Source organism: Salmo salar, chromosome 22, assembly GCF_965601325.2.
Source record: "Salmo salar chromosome 22, fSalSal1, whole genome shotgun sequence".
In the NCBI taxonomy this organism is placed as follows: Eukaryota; Metazoa; Chordata; class Actinopteri; order Salmoniformes; family Salmonidae; genus Salmo; species Salmo salar.
The window spans coordinates 39,420,787-39,438,601 of NC_138312.1; the positions used below are offsets into that span (position 1 = coordinate 39,420,787).

At 42.3% G+C, this 17,815-nt stretch overlaps 2 protein-coding genes across 2 annotated transcripts; one reads left to right on the forward strand and one right to left on the reverse strand.

The window, feature by feature from the left end:
* Positions 1–767: 767 nt before the first annotated feature.
* On the reverse strand, positions 768–12,691 carry cf125 (CF125 protein). Its single transcript, NM_001140868.1, is given in 4 exon segments — positions 768–1,004; positions 10,289–10,358; positions 11,949–12,023; positions 12,549–12,691. Coding segments are annotated over 4 exon segments (393 nt in total). The 5' UTR covers positions 12,687–12,691; the 3' UTR covers positions 768–894.
* A 218-nt stretch (positions 12,692–12,909) lies between these two features.
* Positions 12,910–14,103, forward strand: LOC106583555 (mitochondrial import receptor subunit TOM6 homolog). The gene is made up of 3 exons (XM_014167872.3): positions 12,910–13,130; positions 13,465–13,589; positions 13,754–14,103. The coding sequence occupies exons 1-2, from the start codon at positions 13,027–13,029 to the stop codon at positions 13,559–13,561; spliced, it is 201 nt and encodes a 66-aa protein (XP_014023347.1). The 5' UTR covers positions 12,910–13,026; the 3' UTR covers positions 13,562–13,589; positions 13,754–14,103.
* The last annotated feature ends 3,712 nt before the right edge of the window (positions 14,104–17,815 follow it).

The window sequence follows — 17,815 nt, forward strand, 5'->3', positions numbered from 1 at the left end:
TCTGTTTATCATATATGCATAGTCACTTTAACTATACATTCATGTACATACTACCTCAATTGGGCCGACCAACCAGTGCTCCCGCACATTGGCTAACCGGGCTATCTGCATTGTGTCCCACCCACCACATGCCAACCCCTCTTTTACGCTACTGCTACTCTCTGTTCATCATATATGCATAGTCCCTTTAATCATATCTACATGTACATACTACCTCAGTCAGTCTGACTAACCGGTGTATGTATGTATGTAGCCTCGCTACTTTTATAGCCTCACTACTGTATATAGCCTGTCTTTTTACTGTTGTTTTATTTCTTTACCTACCTATTGTTCACCTAATACCTTTTTTACACTATTGGTTAGAGCCTGTAAGTAAGCATTTCACTGTTGTATTCAGCGCACGTGACAAATAAACTTTGATTTGATCAGTTGCTACATCCATTTTTGGACTTATAAATTGATATTGATTCTTGAAGAATATAACTTCTAAATGCCTCATGAGCTTAGTTCAACTGTTGTACCCCATCAGAACCTAAAATATAATCTTGTCTTACTCAATTTTTGTAAACAAACACTATATAGCCTCAAAACAAGGTTAACTATAAGTTTGATATCATGAATGGTCAGTCCTTGCATCCATAGCTCCGTCTATGAATTTGAGAATAGTTAGTTCTCCAGCCCCATCCCTCAGCTTTTTACCGAAACAGGGGAGTCCGCTTTATTTTTTCTACTGCTGATTGCCACTTTAAACATTTCAGTCAGACTTTCTGTGCTCAGTCATTTATTCTGTATGTTAGTTACAATGGCCCTGCTAAAATGACAAGATAAAACATTATTCTTATTTATTTGGTTATTTCTAAAGTGGCTGAAGGGGAAAGAAAACATACAGAAGTGCTACTTGTTCTCAGGAGCCTTCTCAGGGGTGACATCTTGTTTGGTGGAGAATCGCTCCGTGAGAGTTTTCCACAAGCCCTTCTTCTCCTCATCCATCTGCTGCATGTTACCTGAGGTGGAAGAGACGAGGGGTTAGAGAGACATCAGAACCAACCATGCATGTTCAGAACAACACCCTGTGGAGTTCCTTTAGCCTGGGTGCCAGCCTCCTGCTGAAAGAGTGCAGGTGTCTAGACTGCAAAAGGGCCTCCAGGCTAGAGTGCCAGTCTGTTTCTCCTCTTGTAGAAAAAATCTTCTCTGAACATGTTGGTATCCTCAAAGTCCACTAGATGGTGGTATGAGTCAGATTAACACCTATGGTGTCTAAAACTGACAGAAGCGGACATGAAACATTAATACACTATATACACACAAAAGTATGTGGACACCCCTTCAAATTAGTGGATTCAGCTATTTGAGCCACATCCGTTGCTGACAGGTGTTTAAAATTGAGCACACAGCCATACAATCTCCATAGACAAACAATGGCAGTAGAATGGTCTTACTGAAGAGCTCAGTGACATTCAACGTGGCACCGTCATAGGATGCCACCTTTCAAACAAGTCAGTATGTAAAATTTCTGCCCTGCTAGAGCTGCCCTGGTCAACTGTAAGTGCTGTGAGCCACAAAGTGGTAGGCCACACAAGATCACCGATCGGGACCACCGAGTGCTGAAGTATGTAGTGAAGAGTGTAGTCCTTGGTTACAACACACACTACCAAGTTGCAAACTGCCCCTGCAAGCAACATCAACACAAGAACTGTTCGTCTGGAGCTTCATGAAATGGGTTTCCATGGCCGAACTGCAGCACACAAGCCTAAGGTCACCATGCGCAAGCGTCGACTGGAGTGGTATAAAGCTCACCGTCATTGGACTCTGGAGCAGTGGAAACGTGTTCTCTGGAGTGATGAATCACGCTTCAAAATCTGTCAGTCCGACAGACTAATCTGGGTTTGGCGGATGCCAGGAGAGCACTACATGCCCCAATGCATAGTGCCAACTGTAAACTTTGGTGGAGGAGGAATAATGGTCTGGGGCTGTATTTCATGTTTCGGGCTAGGCCCCTTAGTTCCAGTGAAGGGAAATCTTAATGCTACAGCATACAATCACATTCTAGACGACTCTGTGCTTCCAACTTTGTGGCAACAGTTTGGGGAACGCCCTTTCCTGTTTCACCATGACAATGCCCCCATGCACAAAGCGAGGTTCATAAAGAAATGGTTTATCAAATCAAATTTTATTGGTCACATGCAGATGTTAATGCAAGAGTAGCGAAATGCTTGTGCTTCTAGTTCCGACAGTGCAGTAATATTTAACAAGTAATCTAACAATTCCCCAACAAGTACCTAATACACATAAATTTAAAGGAGTGAATGAGAACATGTACATAGAAGTATATGGATGAGCGATGGCCGAACGGCATAGGCAAGGTGCAGTAGATTGTATAAAATACAGTATATACATGTGATATGAGTAATGTAAGGTATGTAAACATTATTAAAAAGTGGCATTGTTTCTACTGTGTAGTGATCCATTTATTAAAGTGTCTAGTGATTGGGTCTCAATGTAGGCAGCAGCCTCTCTGAGTTAGTGATTGCTGTTTAGCAGTCTGATAGCCTTGAGATAGAAGCTGTTTTTCAGTCTCTCTGTCCCAGCTTTGATGCACCTATACTGACCTCTCCTTCTGGATGATAGCGGTGTGAACATTCAGTGGCTTGGGTGGTTATTGTCCTTAATGATCTTTTTGGCCTTCCTGTGACAACAGGTGCTGTAGGTCATGGAGGGCAGGTAGTTTGCCCCCGGTGGCACGTTGTGCAGACCACACCACCCTCTGGAGAGCCTTGTGGTTGTGGCGGTGTGACGTGAGGTACCAGGCTGTGATACAGCCCAAAAGCATGCTCTCGATTGTGCATCTGTAAAAGTTTGTGAGGGTTTTGGGTGACAAGCCAAATTTCTTCAGCCTCCTGAGGTTGAAGTGGTGCTGTTGCACCTTCAACACACTGTCTGTGTGGGTGGACCATTTCAGTTTGTCTGTGATGTGTATGCCCTGGAACTTAAAAACTTTCCACCTTCTCCACTGCTATCCCTTCGAGATCGGTGTGGAAGAATTTGACTGGCCTGACCTCAACCCTTATCAAACACCTTTGGGATGAATTGGAACACCGACTGCAAGCCAGGCCTAATCACCCAACATCAGTGCCCGACCTCACTAATGCTTTTCTGACTGAATGGAAGCAATTCCCTGCAGCGATGTTCCAACATCTAGTGGAAAGCCTTCCCAGAAAAGTGGAGATTGTTATAGCAGCAAAGGGGAACCAACTCCATATTAATGTCCATGATTTCTGAATTAGAAGTTCGACAACCATGTGTCCACATACTTTTGGCCTTGTAGTAGAAGATCTGGTATTATTGAAGAGAAATAGGGAAGTGTATATGTCCTGAAATGTAATTGCATTTTGATTTGGGTTGATTCATCTATTGTAACAAAACTAGACCTATTATGTTATATTCGTTTAGCTCAGGGATGGGCAGTGATGGGGGCCACAAAATCTGAACTCATCATGAGAGGCCACAGTGGCTTGCGGGTCTGCATATCCATACATGCAGTCACAGCTGGCCCTAGCATTTTGTTGGAGGCCCCCCCTCTTCACAGTAGGGGGATATTTTTTTTTAATAGTTAATTTCCTACAATTCTACTACTTTTGCCATAGGGTGGAGAACTTGTCTGCAGTTTTGAATATGATATCGGAGTGAGAGTGTCTAACAAAATCAACGCCCTGGTCGGTAATTTGACCATGACTACTACAACTTTAGATAGCTGGCTAGACTAACTTACCAATCTTAAAAATGTTAGCTAATTGAGTGAGTCAGAAACCACGATTCCATCCACAGTTTTTATGCAAGTAAAGTCATACCATATAAAATTAAATAATAACAGAAGAGATGGAAAAAGGAAGATTTGGTACAATTTCATAAATGCCGATAGATCATTTGTTCGTTCGACATGGCAGGATCTTTTTGTGTAGGTAAAATTAATTATGAGAAATGGCGGTGGAAACGGCTTCATGAGCAAATATTTATATACAGTGGCTTGCAAAAGTATTCACCCCATTGGCATTTTTTCCTATTTAGTTGCCTTACAACCTGGAATTAAAATAGATTTTTGGGGGGGGGGTTGAATCATTTGATTTACACAACATGCCTACCACTTTGAAGATGCAATATCTTTTTTTATTGTGAAAAAAAACAAGAATTAAGACAACAAAAAAATTAAAAATTAAAAAAAATTGAGCATGCATAAATATTCACCCCCCCAAAGTCAATACTTTGTAGAGCCACCTTTTGCAGCAATTACAGCTGCAAGTTTTTGGGGGTATGTCTCTACAGTGAGGGAAAAAAGTATTTGATCCCCTGCTGATTTTGTACGTTTGCCCACTGACAAAGAAATGATCAGTCTATAATTTTAATGGTAGGTTTATTTGAACAGTGAAAGACAGAATAACAACAAAAGAATCCAGAAAAACGCATGTCAAAAATGTTATAAATTGATTTGCATTTTAATGAGGGAAATAAGTATTTGACCCCCTCTCAATCAGAAAGATTTCTGGCTCCCAGGTGTCTTTTATACAGGTAACGAGCTGAGATTAGGAGCACACTCTTAAAGGGAGTGCTCCTAATCTCAGCGTGTTACCTGTATAAAAGACACCTGTCCACAGAAGCAATCAATCAGATTCCAAACTCTCCACCATGGCCAAGACCAAAGAGCTCTCCAAGGATGTCAGGGACAAGATTGTAGACCTACACAAGGCTGGAATGGGCTACAAGACCATTGCCAAGCAGCTTGGCGAGAAGAAACAGAAAAGAACTGTCAATCTCCCTCGGCCTGGTGCTCCATGCAAGATCTCAACTGGTGGGGTTGCAATGATCATAAGAACGGTGAGGAATCAGCCCAGAACTACACGGGAGGATCTTGTCAATGATCTCAAGGCAGCTGGGACCATAGTCACCAAGAAAACAATTGGTAACACACTACGCCGTGAAGGACTGAAATCCTGCAGCACCCACAAGGTCCCCCTGCTCAAGAAAGCACATATACATGCCCGTCTGAAGTTTGCCAATGAACATCTGAATGATTCAGAGGACAACTGGGTGAAAGTGTTGTGGTCAGATGAGACCAAAATGGAGCTCTTTGACATCAACTCAACTCGCCGTGTTTGGAGGAGGAGGAATGCTGCCTATGACCCCAAGAACACCATACCCACGGTCAAACGTGGAGGTGGAAACATTATGCTTTGGGGGTGTTTTTCTGCTAAGGGGACAGGACAACTCCACCGCATCAAAGGGACGATGGACAGGGCCATGTACCGTCAAATCTTGGGTGAGAACCTCCTTCCCTCAGCCAGGGCATTGAAAATGGGTCGTGGATGGGTATTCCAGCATGACAATGACCCAAAACACACGGCCAAGGCAACAAAGGAGTGGCTCAAGAAGAAGCACATTAAGGTCCAAGAAGAAGCACGTTAATGACTTGGAGAAGATCTGCAAAGAGGAGTGGGACAAAATCCCTCCTGATGTGTGCAAACCTGGTGGCCAACTTCAAGAAACATCTGACCTCTGTGATTGCCAACAAGGGTTTTGCCACCAAGTACTAAGTCATGTTTTGCAGAGGGGTCAAATACTTATTTCCCTCATTAAAATGTAAATCAATTTATAACATTTTTGACATGCGTTTTTCTGGATTTTTTTGTTGTTATTCTGTCTCTCACTGTTCAAATAAACCTACCATTAACCTATTTTGGGGAGGTGGGATGCTTTTAGAACAGTTGGAGCCCCCTGGATTGACGAATTTAAGCATTATATGACTCAAAGGCAAGTGTAAATAATGCAAAAGAGGTGGCAAACAAGGTGGCAAACAACAGTATTTTCACGGCTGGATAAAAAACGTACCCGATTAAAACTGGTTACTACTCTTGCCCAGAAAAGAGAATATGTATATTATTAGTAGATTTGGATAGAAAACACTCTGAAGTTTCTAAAACTGTTTGAATGGTGTCTGTAAGTATAACAGAACTCATATGGCAGGCAAAAACCTGAGGAAAAATACAAGCAGGAAATGAAAATCTTGTGCCTGTACTTTTTTCAAGTCATTGCCAATGGAACACACAGTGACTAAGGATTCATTTTGCACTTCCTAAGGCTTCCACTAGATGTCAACGGTCTTTAGAAAGTTGTTTGAGGCGTCTACGATGAACAGAGACCGAATGAGAAGGCTGGGAAGTTGGTCACCCAGGCAAGGACATCACTTCATTGGGGCACGTTCACGAGGGAGGATCCTCTATTCCAAAACGTTTTTCAAGACACAGGAACCGTCCGGTTGAAATACACTGCTCAAAAAAATAAAGGGAACACTTAAACAACACAATGCAACTCCAAGTCAATCACACTTCTGTGAAATCAAACTGTCCACTTAGGAAGCAACACTGATTGACAATACATTTCACATGCTGTTGTGCAAATGGAATAGACACCAGGTGGAAATTATAGGCAATTAGCAAGACACCCCCAATAAAGAGTGGTTCTGCAGGTGGTAACAACAGACCACTTCTCAGTTCCTATGCTTCCTGGCTGATGTTTTGGTCACTTTTGAATGCTGGCGGTGCTTTCGCTCTAGTGGTAGCATGAGACGGAGTCTACAACCCACACAAGTGGCTCAGGTAGTGCAGCTCATCCAGGATGGCACATCAATGTGAGCTGTGGCAAGAAGGTTTGCTGTGTCTGTCAGCGTAGTGTCCAGAGCATGGAGGCGCTACCAGGAGACAGGCCAGTACATCAGGAGACGTGGAGGAGGCTGTAGGAGGGCAACAACCCAGCAGCAGGACCGCTACCTCCGCCTTTGTGCAAGGAGGAGCAGGAGAAGCACTGCCAGAGCCCTGCAAAATGACCTCCAGCAGACCACAAATGTGTATGTGTCTGCTCAAACGGTCAGACACAGACTCCATGAGGGTGGTATGAGGGCCCGACGTCCACAGGTGGGGTTGTGCTTACAGCCCAACACCGTGCAGGACGTTTGGCATTTACCAGAGAACACCAAGATTGGCAAATTCGCCACTGGCACCCTGTGCTCTTCACAGATGAAAGCAGGTTCACACTGAGCACGTGCCAGACGTGACAGAGTGGAGATGCCGTGGAGAACCTTCTGCTGTCTGCAACATCCTCCAACAAGACCGGTTTGGCGGTGGGTCAGTCATGGTGTGGGGTGGCATTTCTTTGGGGGGCCGCACAGCCCTCCATGTGCTCGCCAGAGGTAGCCTGACTGCCATTAGGTACCGAGATGAGATCCTCAGACCCCTTGTGAGACCATATGCTGGTGCGGCTGGCCCTGGGTTCCTCCTAATGCAAGACAATGCTAGACCTCATGTGGCTGGAGTGTGTCAGCAGTTCCTGCAAGAGGAAGGCATTGATGCTATGGACTGGCCCGCCCATTCCCCAGACATGAATCCAATTGAGCACATCTGGGACATCATGTCTCGCTCCCTCCACCAACGCCACGTTGCACCACAGACTGTCCAGGAGTTGGCGGATGCTTTAGTCCAGGTCTGGGAGGAGATCCCTCAGGAGACCATCCGCCACCTCATCAGGAGCATGCCCAGGCGTTGTAGGGAGGTCATACAGGCACGTGGAGGCCACACACACTACTGAGCCTCATTTTGACTTGTTTTAAGGACATTACATCAAAGTTGGATCAGCCTGTAGTGTGGTTTTCCACTTTAATTTTGAGTGTGACTCCAAATCCAGACCTCAATGGGTTGATAAATTGGATTTCCATTGATTAGTTTTGTGTGATTTTGTTGTCAGCACATTCAACTATGTAAAGAAAAAAGTATTTAATAAGATTATTTCTTTCATTCAGATCTAGGATGTGTTGTTTAAGTGTTCCCTTTATTTTTTTGAGCAGTATATTACTGAATCTTCACGTTCTAAAGGCCCTAAAGATTGATGTTTTACAACGTTTGACATGTTTGAACGAACGTAAATTATTATTTATTTTACTTTCGTCGTCACATTTTCCGCGCGCTTCCTACATTCGGAGTAGCTGAACTGAACGCGCGAACAACAAGGAGTTATTTGGACATAAATTAGGAACTTTATCGAACAAAACAACATTTGTTGTGGACCTGGGAATCCTGGAAATGCCTTCTGATTAAGATTATTAAAGGTAAGTAAATATTTCTAATGCTATTTATGCATTTAGATGACTCCAAAATGGCAGCTATCTGTATTGCGTAGTGTATTTTTCTGAGCACAGTACTCAGATTATTGCAAAGTGTGCTTTCCCAGTAAAGTTATTTTGAAATCTGTCAATGCGTTTGCATTCAGGAGATGTTAATCTATAATTCTTTGAATAACAGTTTAATATTTTACCAACGTTTATGACGAGTATTTTTGTAAATTGTAGTGATGATTCACCGGAAGTTTTGAGGGAAATACATTTTCTGAACGTCACGCGCCGATGTAAAATGCTGTTTTTAGATATAAATATGAACTTGATAGAACAATAAATGCATGTATTGTCTAACATAATGTCCTAGGAGTGTCATCTGATGAAGATTGTCAAAGGTTAGTGCATCATTTTAGCTGGTTTTCTGCTTTTGGTGACACCTGTCCTTGCATTGAAAATGGCTGTGTGTAATTTTTTGTCTATACTGTCCTAACATAATCTAACTTTATGCTTTCGCCGTAAAGCCTTTTTGAAATCGGACAACGTGCTTGGATTAAGGAGATGTTAATCTTTCAAATGGTGTAAAATAGTTGATTGTTTGAGAAATTGAAATTAATAGATTTTTGCTATCTTGTCAAGCAATCCCGTTACCTGGATGAGAACGGGAAGGGGGTCCCCTAGAGGATAAAGCCTAGGTCTGTGGAGTGTACGGCTTAAAGTGGTCCTATGGACAGATACTCCAATCTCCGCTGTGGAGCTTTGCAGCTCCTTCAGGGTTATCTTTGGTCTCTTTGTTGTCTCTCTGATTAATGCCATCCTTGCCTGGTCTGTGAATTTTGGTGGGTGGCCCTCTCTTGGCAGGTTTGTTGTGATGCCATCTTCTTTCCATTTTTTAATAATGGATTTAATGGTGCTCCATGGGATGTTCCATTTTTTTTTTATAACCCAACCCTGATCTGTACTTCTCCACAACTTTGTCCCTGACCTGTTTGGAGAACTCCTTGGTGCCGCTTGCTTGGTGGTGCCCCTTGCTTAGTGGTGTTGCAGACTCTGGGGCCTTTCAGAACAGGTGTATATATACACACTGAGATCATGTGACAGATCATGTGACACTTAAATAAAGTCCATCTGTGTGAAATCTAACTAATTATGTGACTTCTGAAGGTAACTGGTTGCACCAGATCTAATTTAGAGGCTTCATAGCAAAGGGTGAATACATATGCACGCACCACTTTTCCATTTTTTATATTTTTGAAACAAGTAATTTTTTCCATTTCACTTCACCAATTTAAACTATTTTGTGTATGTCCATTACATTAAATAAAAATAAAAATCTATTTAAATTACAGGTTGTAAATCAACAAAATAGGAAAAACACCAAGGCGATGAATACTTTTGCAAGGCAATGTAATAACCATCAAATAGAAGTAAACATATTGCCCATCCCACTACGACTCGGGAAACCTTGTAGTTTATTAGGCTACAGATTAAACAACTTATGATGAACTTCACTGGGTGGTGAAAGTGCAAGGTGATCTTGATGGTTTTTTCCAACAAATATCAAGGGTCTGATTCTGGTGACAATTGATACTTGACTGCCATTTGAAAAAAGATATATATTCTTGCTCATTCATAATAACCTCATTATGTAGACTACCCTACACGCACTGTATCTGCAAGCTGATGGCTAGAGCACATGTGATGTAACCAGAGTAGGCACATTTGATACATTTGGATTTGCTACTACCGACAGTTTGTGACAAAACTGTTGGTAGAGTTGAAAATGTGATGGAAACACATTGAACTTTAGATTTTTATTCGGTACATGAAAACTTAAGCGAAAAAGAAGTTTGCGTGCATAACATCATCAGGGACTGATTTGGATGTGCAAGAGGTCGGTTTGGTGCAAAGACCACTGGTGGGAATATGCGCATGTTTTCTTTATTCAGATTTTAGAATATTCGCATGAAACTCTGTCGCCAATTGGATGGAATCCTAGCAAGTGACTGACATAAGAGAAACTGCTTGTGAATTGATCTGCGGGCCTACAAAAGCACAGGCCACCAGTTGCCCATCCCTAATGTATCTGCATGCATAAATAATGAATGTGATGTACTTGGGACTGTGTGCCCATACCTGTTGCTAATAGCATTCTACATTCTTCCACTGTGACACCTGTAAAACTGGTATCTCTTGTGCGGGGGAACTGTGAACAGATATTACAGGAGTTAGAGGCAATGATAACCCTCATTGACACACAACTTCATCAATTGGCTTTCTCCAAGATCTTTCATAGCTGCTGCAACAAGCAAATGCACTTGTAATGAACAGACATCGCTTTGTGTATGGTCATTGCTGTGGACTATAGCTCTTGAAAACCCTTCTCCATATGTAGGGTTTTCAGCCATTACATTCCCCCACATTTGGCTCTGTAAACTACAATTCCGACGTTCTGTTTAACGTTTAGAAACGTCAATAATCATTGCTTTCTAAATGGTTTTCGAAATGTGCTGATATGCCTCTTATCGTACATGTCAGCGAGAAAGAATATTTCAAATAAAAAAAGATACATTTACTCTAGCTGTTTTACAAAGATCCATACACGTTGTGCCTCCAGTTGATGAACTACACTTCCTCTCCAGTTAGCTTACACACAGGTGTTCGGAGCACACTAGATAGGCTGCCACCTGTGCTAAATAGCTATGTCTTTACTCTGTCTATATGAAAGATACGTTCCCATAGCCGCGGGAAGTAGGGGTGCTGCAGCACCCCCTGAAAAAATCTGAATTTAAAAAATATATTTATAAAATTAAAAAGTACTGCACTGGGCCTTTACTAGTATTAGCAGACCGATATAAACGTCTGTAGCACAGGCCAAAAAAATGTTTTACGCATCTCCACTTTGGCAAAAAAGGTAGTTGTATATAACAGTATCTTGCAGGATTCAATAGTTGGAATTGTAAGTGTTGTTGCCCTGACCCTTTCTCTGTGATTCTGGATACAGAACAAACCCCTGTCCTCAAACATTTATATCAAAAGGTGCAAAGTTATGGGCAAAGACACAAATCACCCCATCAAATTAAATATTTGTCTTGATCAAATAACAAGGAAAACAACCACTTTTTGTGCAGTATTAATTTACCATCCTTACAAACCACAATGTAAATGTACATTACTGTATTGTACATAGGTTGGTCATCTAGGTTTGTACCTATAGACTTACATTTACGTCATTTAGCAGACGCTCTTATCCAGAGCGACTTACAAATTGGTGCATTCACCTTATGATATCCGACTTGCCATCACCATGAAGAAAAACAATGCACAATACAGTAATTCAGTACATTGAGATGTCAAGTGGTCTGTGATGATGTGGCTCAGTTGGTAGAGCATGGCGCTTGCCATGCTAGGATTGTGGGTTCGATTCCCAGTATGAAAAAGTATGCACTCACAACTGTAAATTGCTCTGGAAAAGAGTGTCTACTAAAATGGAAGAAATTAATAGACCATTTCAGTTCACATAGAAATAACTTGCATTTGCTAAGTATTTCAAGAAACTGGAAAACATATCAAGCAAGTACATTTATATTCCACAAGTACTTTGAGATTATCGGTTTTGTAAAGAATTATCAGACTGAAGTTACACATGCTGATAAACACTCAAATATATTTTGTTAAATATAAATTGCACTGGGCCTTTACTAGTCCTGTATTGATGGACCGATATAGACTTCTTCAGCTCAAGCAAATGTTTATTTAAATTTTTGGGGGGGATGCAGTGTAAGTGAATACTTACTCTTTCTCGGTATACATTAGTGTTGATTCGGGCCAAGCTTTCATATATTTGATCACACTTCTCTGGATCAGAGAGCTGTCAAGAAAGATCAGATCAGTTCATAGGGGGTCCATGCAATATAACCTAGAAACTATCCACATACAGATACTGTTATATGGGATTGTTTTTAAGATTTAGAGGCTCAATCTGTAAAATGTCCTGCAATTTCAAAATAAGTGTTTTTGTAAAGGAATAATGCATTTTTTTCAAAATACGTCTAAACCCATCATGTTGATCATAGGTTAGGCTGCATTTCCTCCTCAATCTCCTTCGTTAATTTACCAAGCAGTAGCGGGGGGTATGGTTTTCAAATTAATTGTATGTTTTTGTAAGTGAACCACCCCCCTGTGCTGCTGCCATCACTGCACGATTGTCGTGTCTCACCACAACTCAATTACATCGCTTGACTATAGCTCTATACTTTGATTTACATTGCTAAACATGTTTGTTTTGCATGTAACTACAAGGTCGATATGGACGGGTGCCCCATCATCCTAGCTAAAGATAACTAGCCACATTGGTTGACGTTCTCGTCCGACATTGTAAGTGGATTAGCTCTACCTGTGTGTTTTCACCTTCACGAAAGGCATGGGTTACTCTCTGCCGTAGAAACGTTCCTAAATCTCGGCCTTTCTTTGATTCGTCCCGTGGCCATTCTTCGCAGAGTTTCAAGAACCGACGATACCGTGCTGCAGACATGTTCTGTTATGCAACGCTAAAAACAACACGAATAGATAAAGATATTAATGAGCAACCTGAGTATGGCCGCTATCGGCGACCGTAGTTTTTTAGACCTGTTGTTAATGCTATCTCACATCCTTGGGACGTCCTTAACCCTACCCTAAGCAATATTTATCCTTCCCTAACCTTTGCCCTTAACCATTTGAAATGTCGACTTCAATGGGGTAGGGACATCCCAACGATCCCGGATAGCATGGACCCTGGTGTCTTTCGTCGATGGTGTTACATGTCAATTCTTCCCCAAATTGGAAAAACTATAATTTAGCATCAAGGCAAGCGCTCACATTAAACATTTAAGATGAGCGCAGCTGGGAAAAAGGCTATTGGGGCACCGGTTTATGGTGTCGTAGATTGGATCAGTGCCACATGTCGACTTGCTACAGATAGAAATGATTTCAGAAGGTATGGGCCATATGGCTAAACATTCCTATTTCAAATGCAACGTGTTTCACGTATCATGTTAGCTAGCTAGCCAGCCAACTAGCTAACTTCTTTGCCAAACATGCACATGCTTTGCCCTTGGATATACCGGTATCAACAGCCCTGAGATAATTGCTCAGCAGTCCCTTGCTAGCATAACATTATCTGGAAACTAGGAGGGGTCCCCCCCCCCAACTCAACTGTCATTGAGTCAACGTGTAACTCAATTAATGAATATCTCCAGTGGTTTATTCATAACGATCCAATAATTGTATATAGTTATATGAATTCGTTACTAATCGATCTGTTTCTGTAGGAACCTACTGGTCAACCTGGGACTCTTTGCAGCTGGAGTTTGGGTTGCCAGGAATCTCTCAGATTTTGACCTGATGTCACCTCAACCAATCACCTAGTGCAAGAACAGGATGGATATCATGAGAGGTACAGGACAGGCCATTAACCTCAAATCAGAATTCATGTTTGATTACTATTGGTATTACTGTGTAAATTACTTGTATTCTTTCTGTAAAATGTGTAATATTGGTTGTTGCCAGTTGAATGTGGAATTAACAGAATAATCCATTTCTCTCATATTTTGTTTTCAGGTGTCTCAGACCAAAATGTCAGTCATAAGGGACAAGATCTTGGGCTTGTTTGACATTGCAGGTGACTGCCGAGTGACTGATCTGCAAAGGACCTTGCATCATAAATAACATCTTGTTATATTATTTGTAGGTCAGTCAGGTCAATTTACCTATGATACATTAGGGTTTTGATCCTCTCGAACGTGGCCATTTACTTTATATTTACTGTGTTGGCACAAAATCATTGTTGGTGATAGTCTGCAAACTGGTGTGCCTGCTTATTACATTATTAAAACTGTATGACATTTCTTTCAGTATCTCAACAGTTTATGTACTTGTTAACTTAACGCAGTAAATAACCATGTAAATAAGTGCTTTGACATTCTTTGTATCTTAAAAGTGCTAGAGAGAACTTAAACTGAGCTAGGTATGAATTCAAACAATCATATTGAAATTCTTCAAGAATGAAACAGTCAGGGCACGCCCACTCAACCATGGTCAAGCAAAGGGTGTGCACCATGCTCCAGCTGCTGGTATCAACCAATGATATATAAACCCTGGATTGCTGATGCTATGTATTGGCCAATGAGATCCTTCGAAGCCACCGGTTGGTCATATAGCACTCCCAGAAGGAGCAGTCCTCCAAAGGAATTAATGGAATTCTACAGTATTTCAATTAAATATTTAATGGACAAAATTACATGTATTTTGTTGTTCTGGTATTGGGGTAAGATAATGACATATTTTACATGCTTGTTCTGATTAAGCAATAGAACTGGCCTTCTTTAGACTAATTGAGTATCTGGAGCATCAGCGTTTGTGGGTTTGTTTACAAGCTCAAAATGGCCAGAAACAAAAAAAACGTTCTTCTGAAACTCGTCAGTATATTCTTGTTCTGAGAAATGAAGGCTATTTCATGCAAGAAATTGCCAAGAAACTGAAGATCTCGTACAACACTGTGTACTACTCCCTTCACAGAACAGCGCAAACTGGCTCTAACCAGAATCGAAAGAGTGGGAGGCCCCGGTGCACAACTGAGCAAGAGGACAGATACATTGTGTTGAGTGTTTGAGAAACAGACACCTCACAAGTCCTCAACTGGCAGCTTCATTAAATAGTACCCGTAAAACACCAGTCTCAACGTCAACAGTGAAGAGGTGACTCCGGGATGCTGTCCTTCTAGGCAGAGTTCCTCTGTCCAGTGTCTTCTTTTGCCCATCTTAATCTTTTCTTTTTATTGGCCAGTCTGAGATATGGCTATTTCTTTGCAACTCTGCCTAGAAGGCCAGCATCCCGGAGTCTCCTCGTCACTATTGAAGGGAGTGGTACACAGCATTGTACGAGATCTTCAGATTCTTGGCAATTTCTCGCATGGAATAACCTTCATTTCTCAGAACAAGAATAGACTGACTATTTCAGAAGACAGTCCTTTGTTTCTGGCCATTTTGTGCCTGTAATTGAACCCACAAATGCTGATGCTCCAGATACTCAATTAGTCTAAAGAAGGCCAGTCCTATTGCTTAATCAGAACAACAGTTTTCAGCTGTGCTAACATAATTGCTAAGGGTTTTCTAATGATCAATTAGCCTTTTAAAATGATAAACTAGGGTTAGCTAACACAACGTGCCATTGGAACACAGGATGGCGCCGGAAAAGAAGGCTGACGTTATACATGTCCCCAAACGATTGTGTTTTTTGTTTGTTTATTTGCGTTGTTTGTAACTTATTTTGTAACTAATTTTGTACATAATGTTGCCGCTACCGTCTCTTATGACCGAAAATAACTTCTGGACATCAGGACTGCGATTACTCACCACAGACTGGCAGAATCCTTTTTTTCATTTAACGAGTCTGACGAGCCTGACGCGAATTATCTACTGCTTTCTCGAGAACAGGCCCAGATCCCCGTGATTTGCGTGGAGAGGAGGCGGAGAAAAAGGGGCCAGAGGGCGGGCTGTCTAATGAGAATTCATAGGCGAATAAACCTCCACTTCCTTCCATTCTGCTGGCAAACATGCAATCTTTAGAGAATAAAATAGATAACATACGCGGGAGATTAAACTACCAACGGGACATTCAAAACTGTAATATCTTATGCTTCACTGACTCGTGGCTGAACGACGACACTATCAACATACAGCTGGCTGGTTATACGCTGTAAAGACAGGATAGAACAGCGGCGTCTGGTAAGACAAGGGGCGGCAGACTTTGTATTTTTGTAAATAACAGCTGGTGCACGATATCTAAGGAAGTCTCAAGCTATTGCTCACCTGAGGCAAAGTATCTCATGATAAGCTGTAGGCCACACTATCTACCTAGAGAGTTTTCATCTGTATTTTTCATAGCTGTTTGCATACCACCACACACTGAGGCTGGCACTAAGACAGCATTGAATGAGCAGTTTTCCGCCATAAGCAAACAAGAAAACGCTCACCCAGAGGCGGCGCTCCTAGAAGCCGGGGACTTTAATGCAGGAAAACTTAAATCCATTTCACCAAATTTCTATCAGCATGTTAAATGTGCAACCAGAGGGAAAAAAACTCTGGACCACCTTTACTCCACACACAGAGACGCATACAAAGCTCTCCCTTGACCTCCATTTGACAAATCTGACCATAATTCTATCCTCCTGATTCCTGCTTACAAGCAAAAATGAAAGCAGGAAGCACCAATGACTAGATCAATAAAAAAGCTACAGGACTGTTTTGCTAGCACAGACTGGAATATGTTTCGGGATTACTCCGATGGCATTGAGGAGTACACCACATCAGTCATTGGTTTCATCAATAAGTGCATCGATGATGTCGTCCCCACAGTGACAGTATGTAAACTCAGCAAAAAAAGAAACGTCCCTTTATCAGGACCCTGTCTTTCAAAGATAATTTGTAAAAATCCAAATAACTTCACAGATTTTCATTGTAAAAGGTTTAAATACTGTTTCCCATGCTTGTTCAATGAACCATAAACAATTAATGAACACGCACCTGTGGAACAGTCGTTAAGACACTAACAGCTTACAGACAGAAGGCAATTCAGGTCACAGTTATGAAAATTTAGGACACTAAAGAGGCCTTTCTACTGACTCTGAAAACACCAAAAGAAAGATGCCCAGGGTCCCTGCTCATCTGCGTGAACGTGCCTTAAGCATGCTGCAAGGAGGCATGAGGACTGCAGATGTGGCCAAGGCAATAAATTGCCATTTCTGTAAGGCAGAGCTACAGGGAGACAGGACGGACAGCTGACCATCCTCACAGTGGCAGACCATGTGTAACAACCCCTGCACAGGATCAGTACATCCGAACATCACACCTGCGGGACAGATACAGGATGGCAACAACAACTGCCCGAGTTAAACCAGGAACGCACAAATCCCTCCATCAGTGCTCAGACTGTCCGCAATAGGCTGAGAGAGGCTGGAATGAGGGCTTGTAGGCCTGTTGTAAGGCAGGTCCTTACCAGACATTACCGGCAACAACATCGCCTATGGGCACAAACTCACCGTCGCTGGACCAGACAGGACTGGCAAAAAGTGCTCTTCACTGACGAGTCGCGATTTTGTCTCACCAGGGGTGATGGGTCGGATTCTCGGTTATCGTCGAAAGAATGAGCATTACACCGATGCCTGTACTCTGGAGCGGGATCGATTTGGAGGTGGAGGGTCCGTCATGGTCTGGGGGCGGTGTGTCACAGCATCATCGGACTGAGCTTGTTGTCATTGCAGGCAATCTCAACGCACTGCATTACAGGGAAGGCATCCTCCTCCCTCATGTGGTACCCTTCCTGTAGGCTCGTCCTGATATGACCCTCCAGCATGACAATGCCACCAGCCATACTGCTCGTTCTGTGAGTGATTTCCTGCAAGACAGGAATGTCAGTGTTCTGCCATGGCCAGCGAAGAGCCCGGATCTCAATTCCATTGAGCACATCTGGGACCTGTTGGATCGGAGGGTGAGGGCTAGGGCCATTCCCCCCAGAAATGTCCGGGAACTTGCAGGTGTCTTGGTGGAAGAGTGGGGTAACATCTCACAGCAAGAACTGGCAAATCTGGTGCAGTCCATGAGGCGGAGATGCAGTACTTTAAGC

Coding starts and splice junctions, on each gene's coding strand:
- LOC106583555 (XM_014167872.3), top strand. CDS start 13,027: ATGAGCGCAGCTGGGAAAAAGGCTATTGGGGCACCGGTTTATGGTGTC. Junction 13,131..13,464: donor GATAGAAATGATTTCAGAAG/GTATGGGCCATA, acceptor CTGTTTCTGTAG/GAACCTACTGGTCAACCTGG.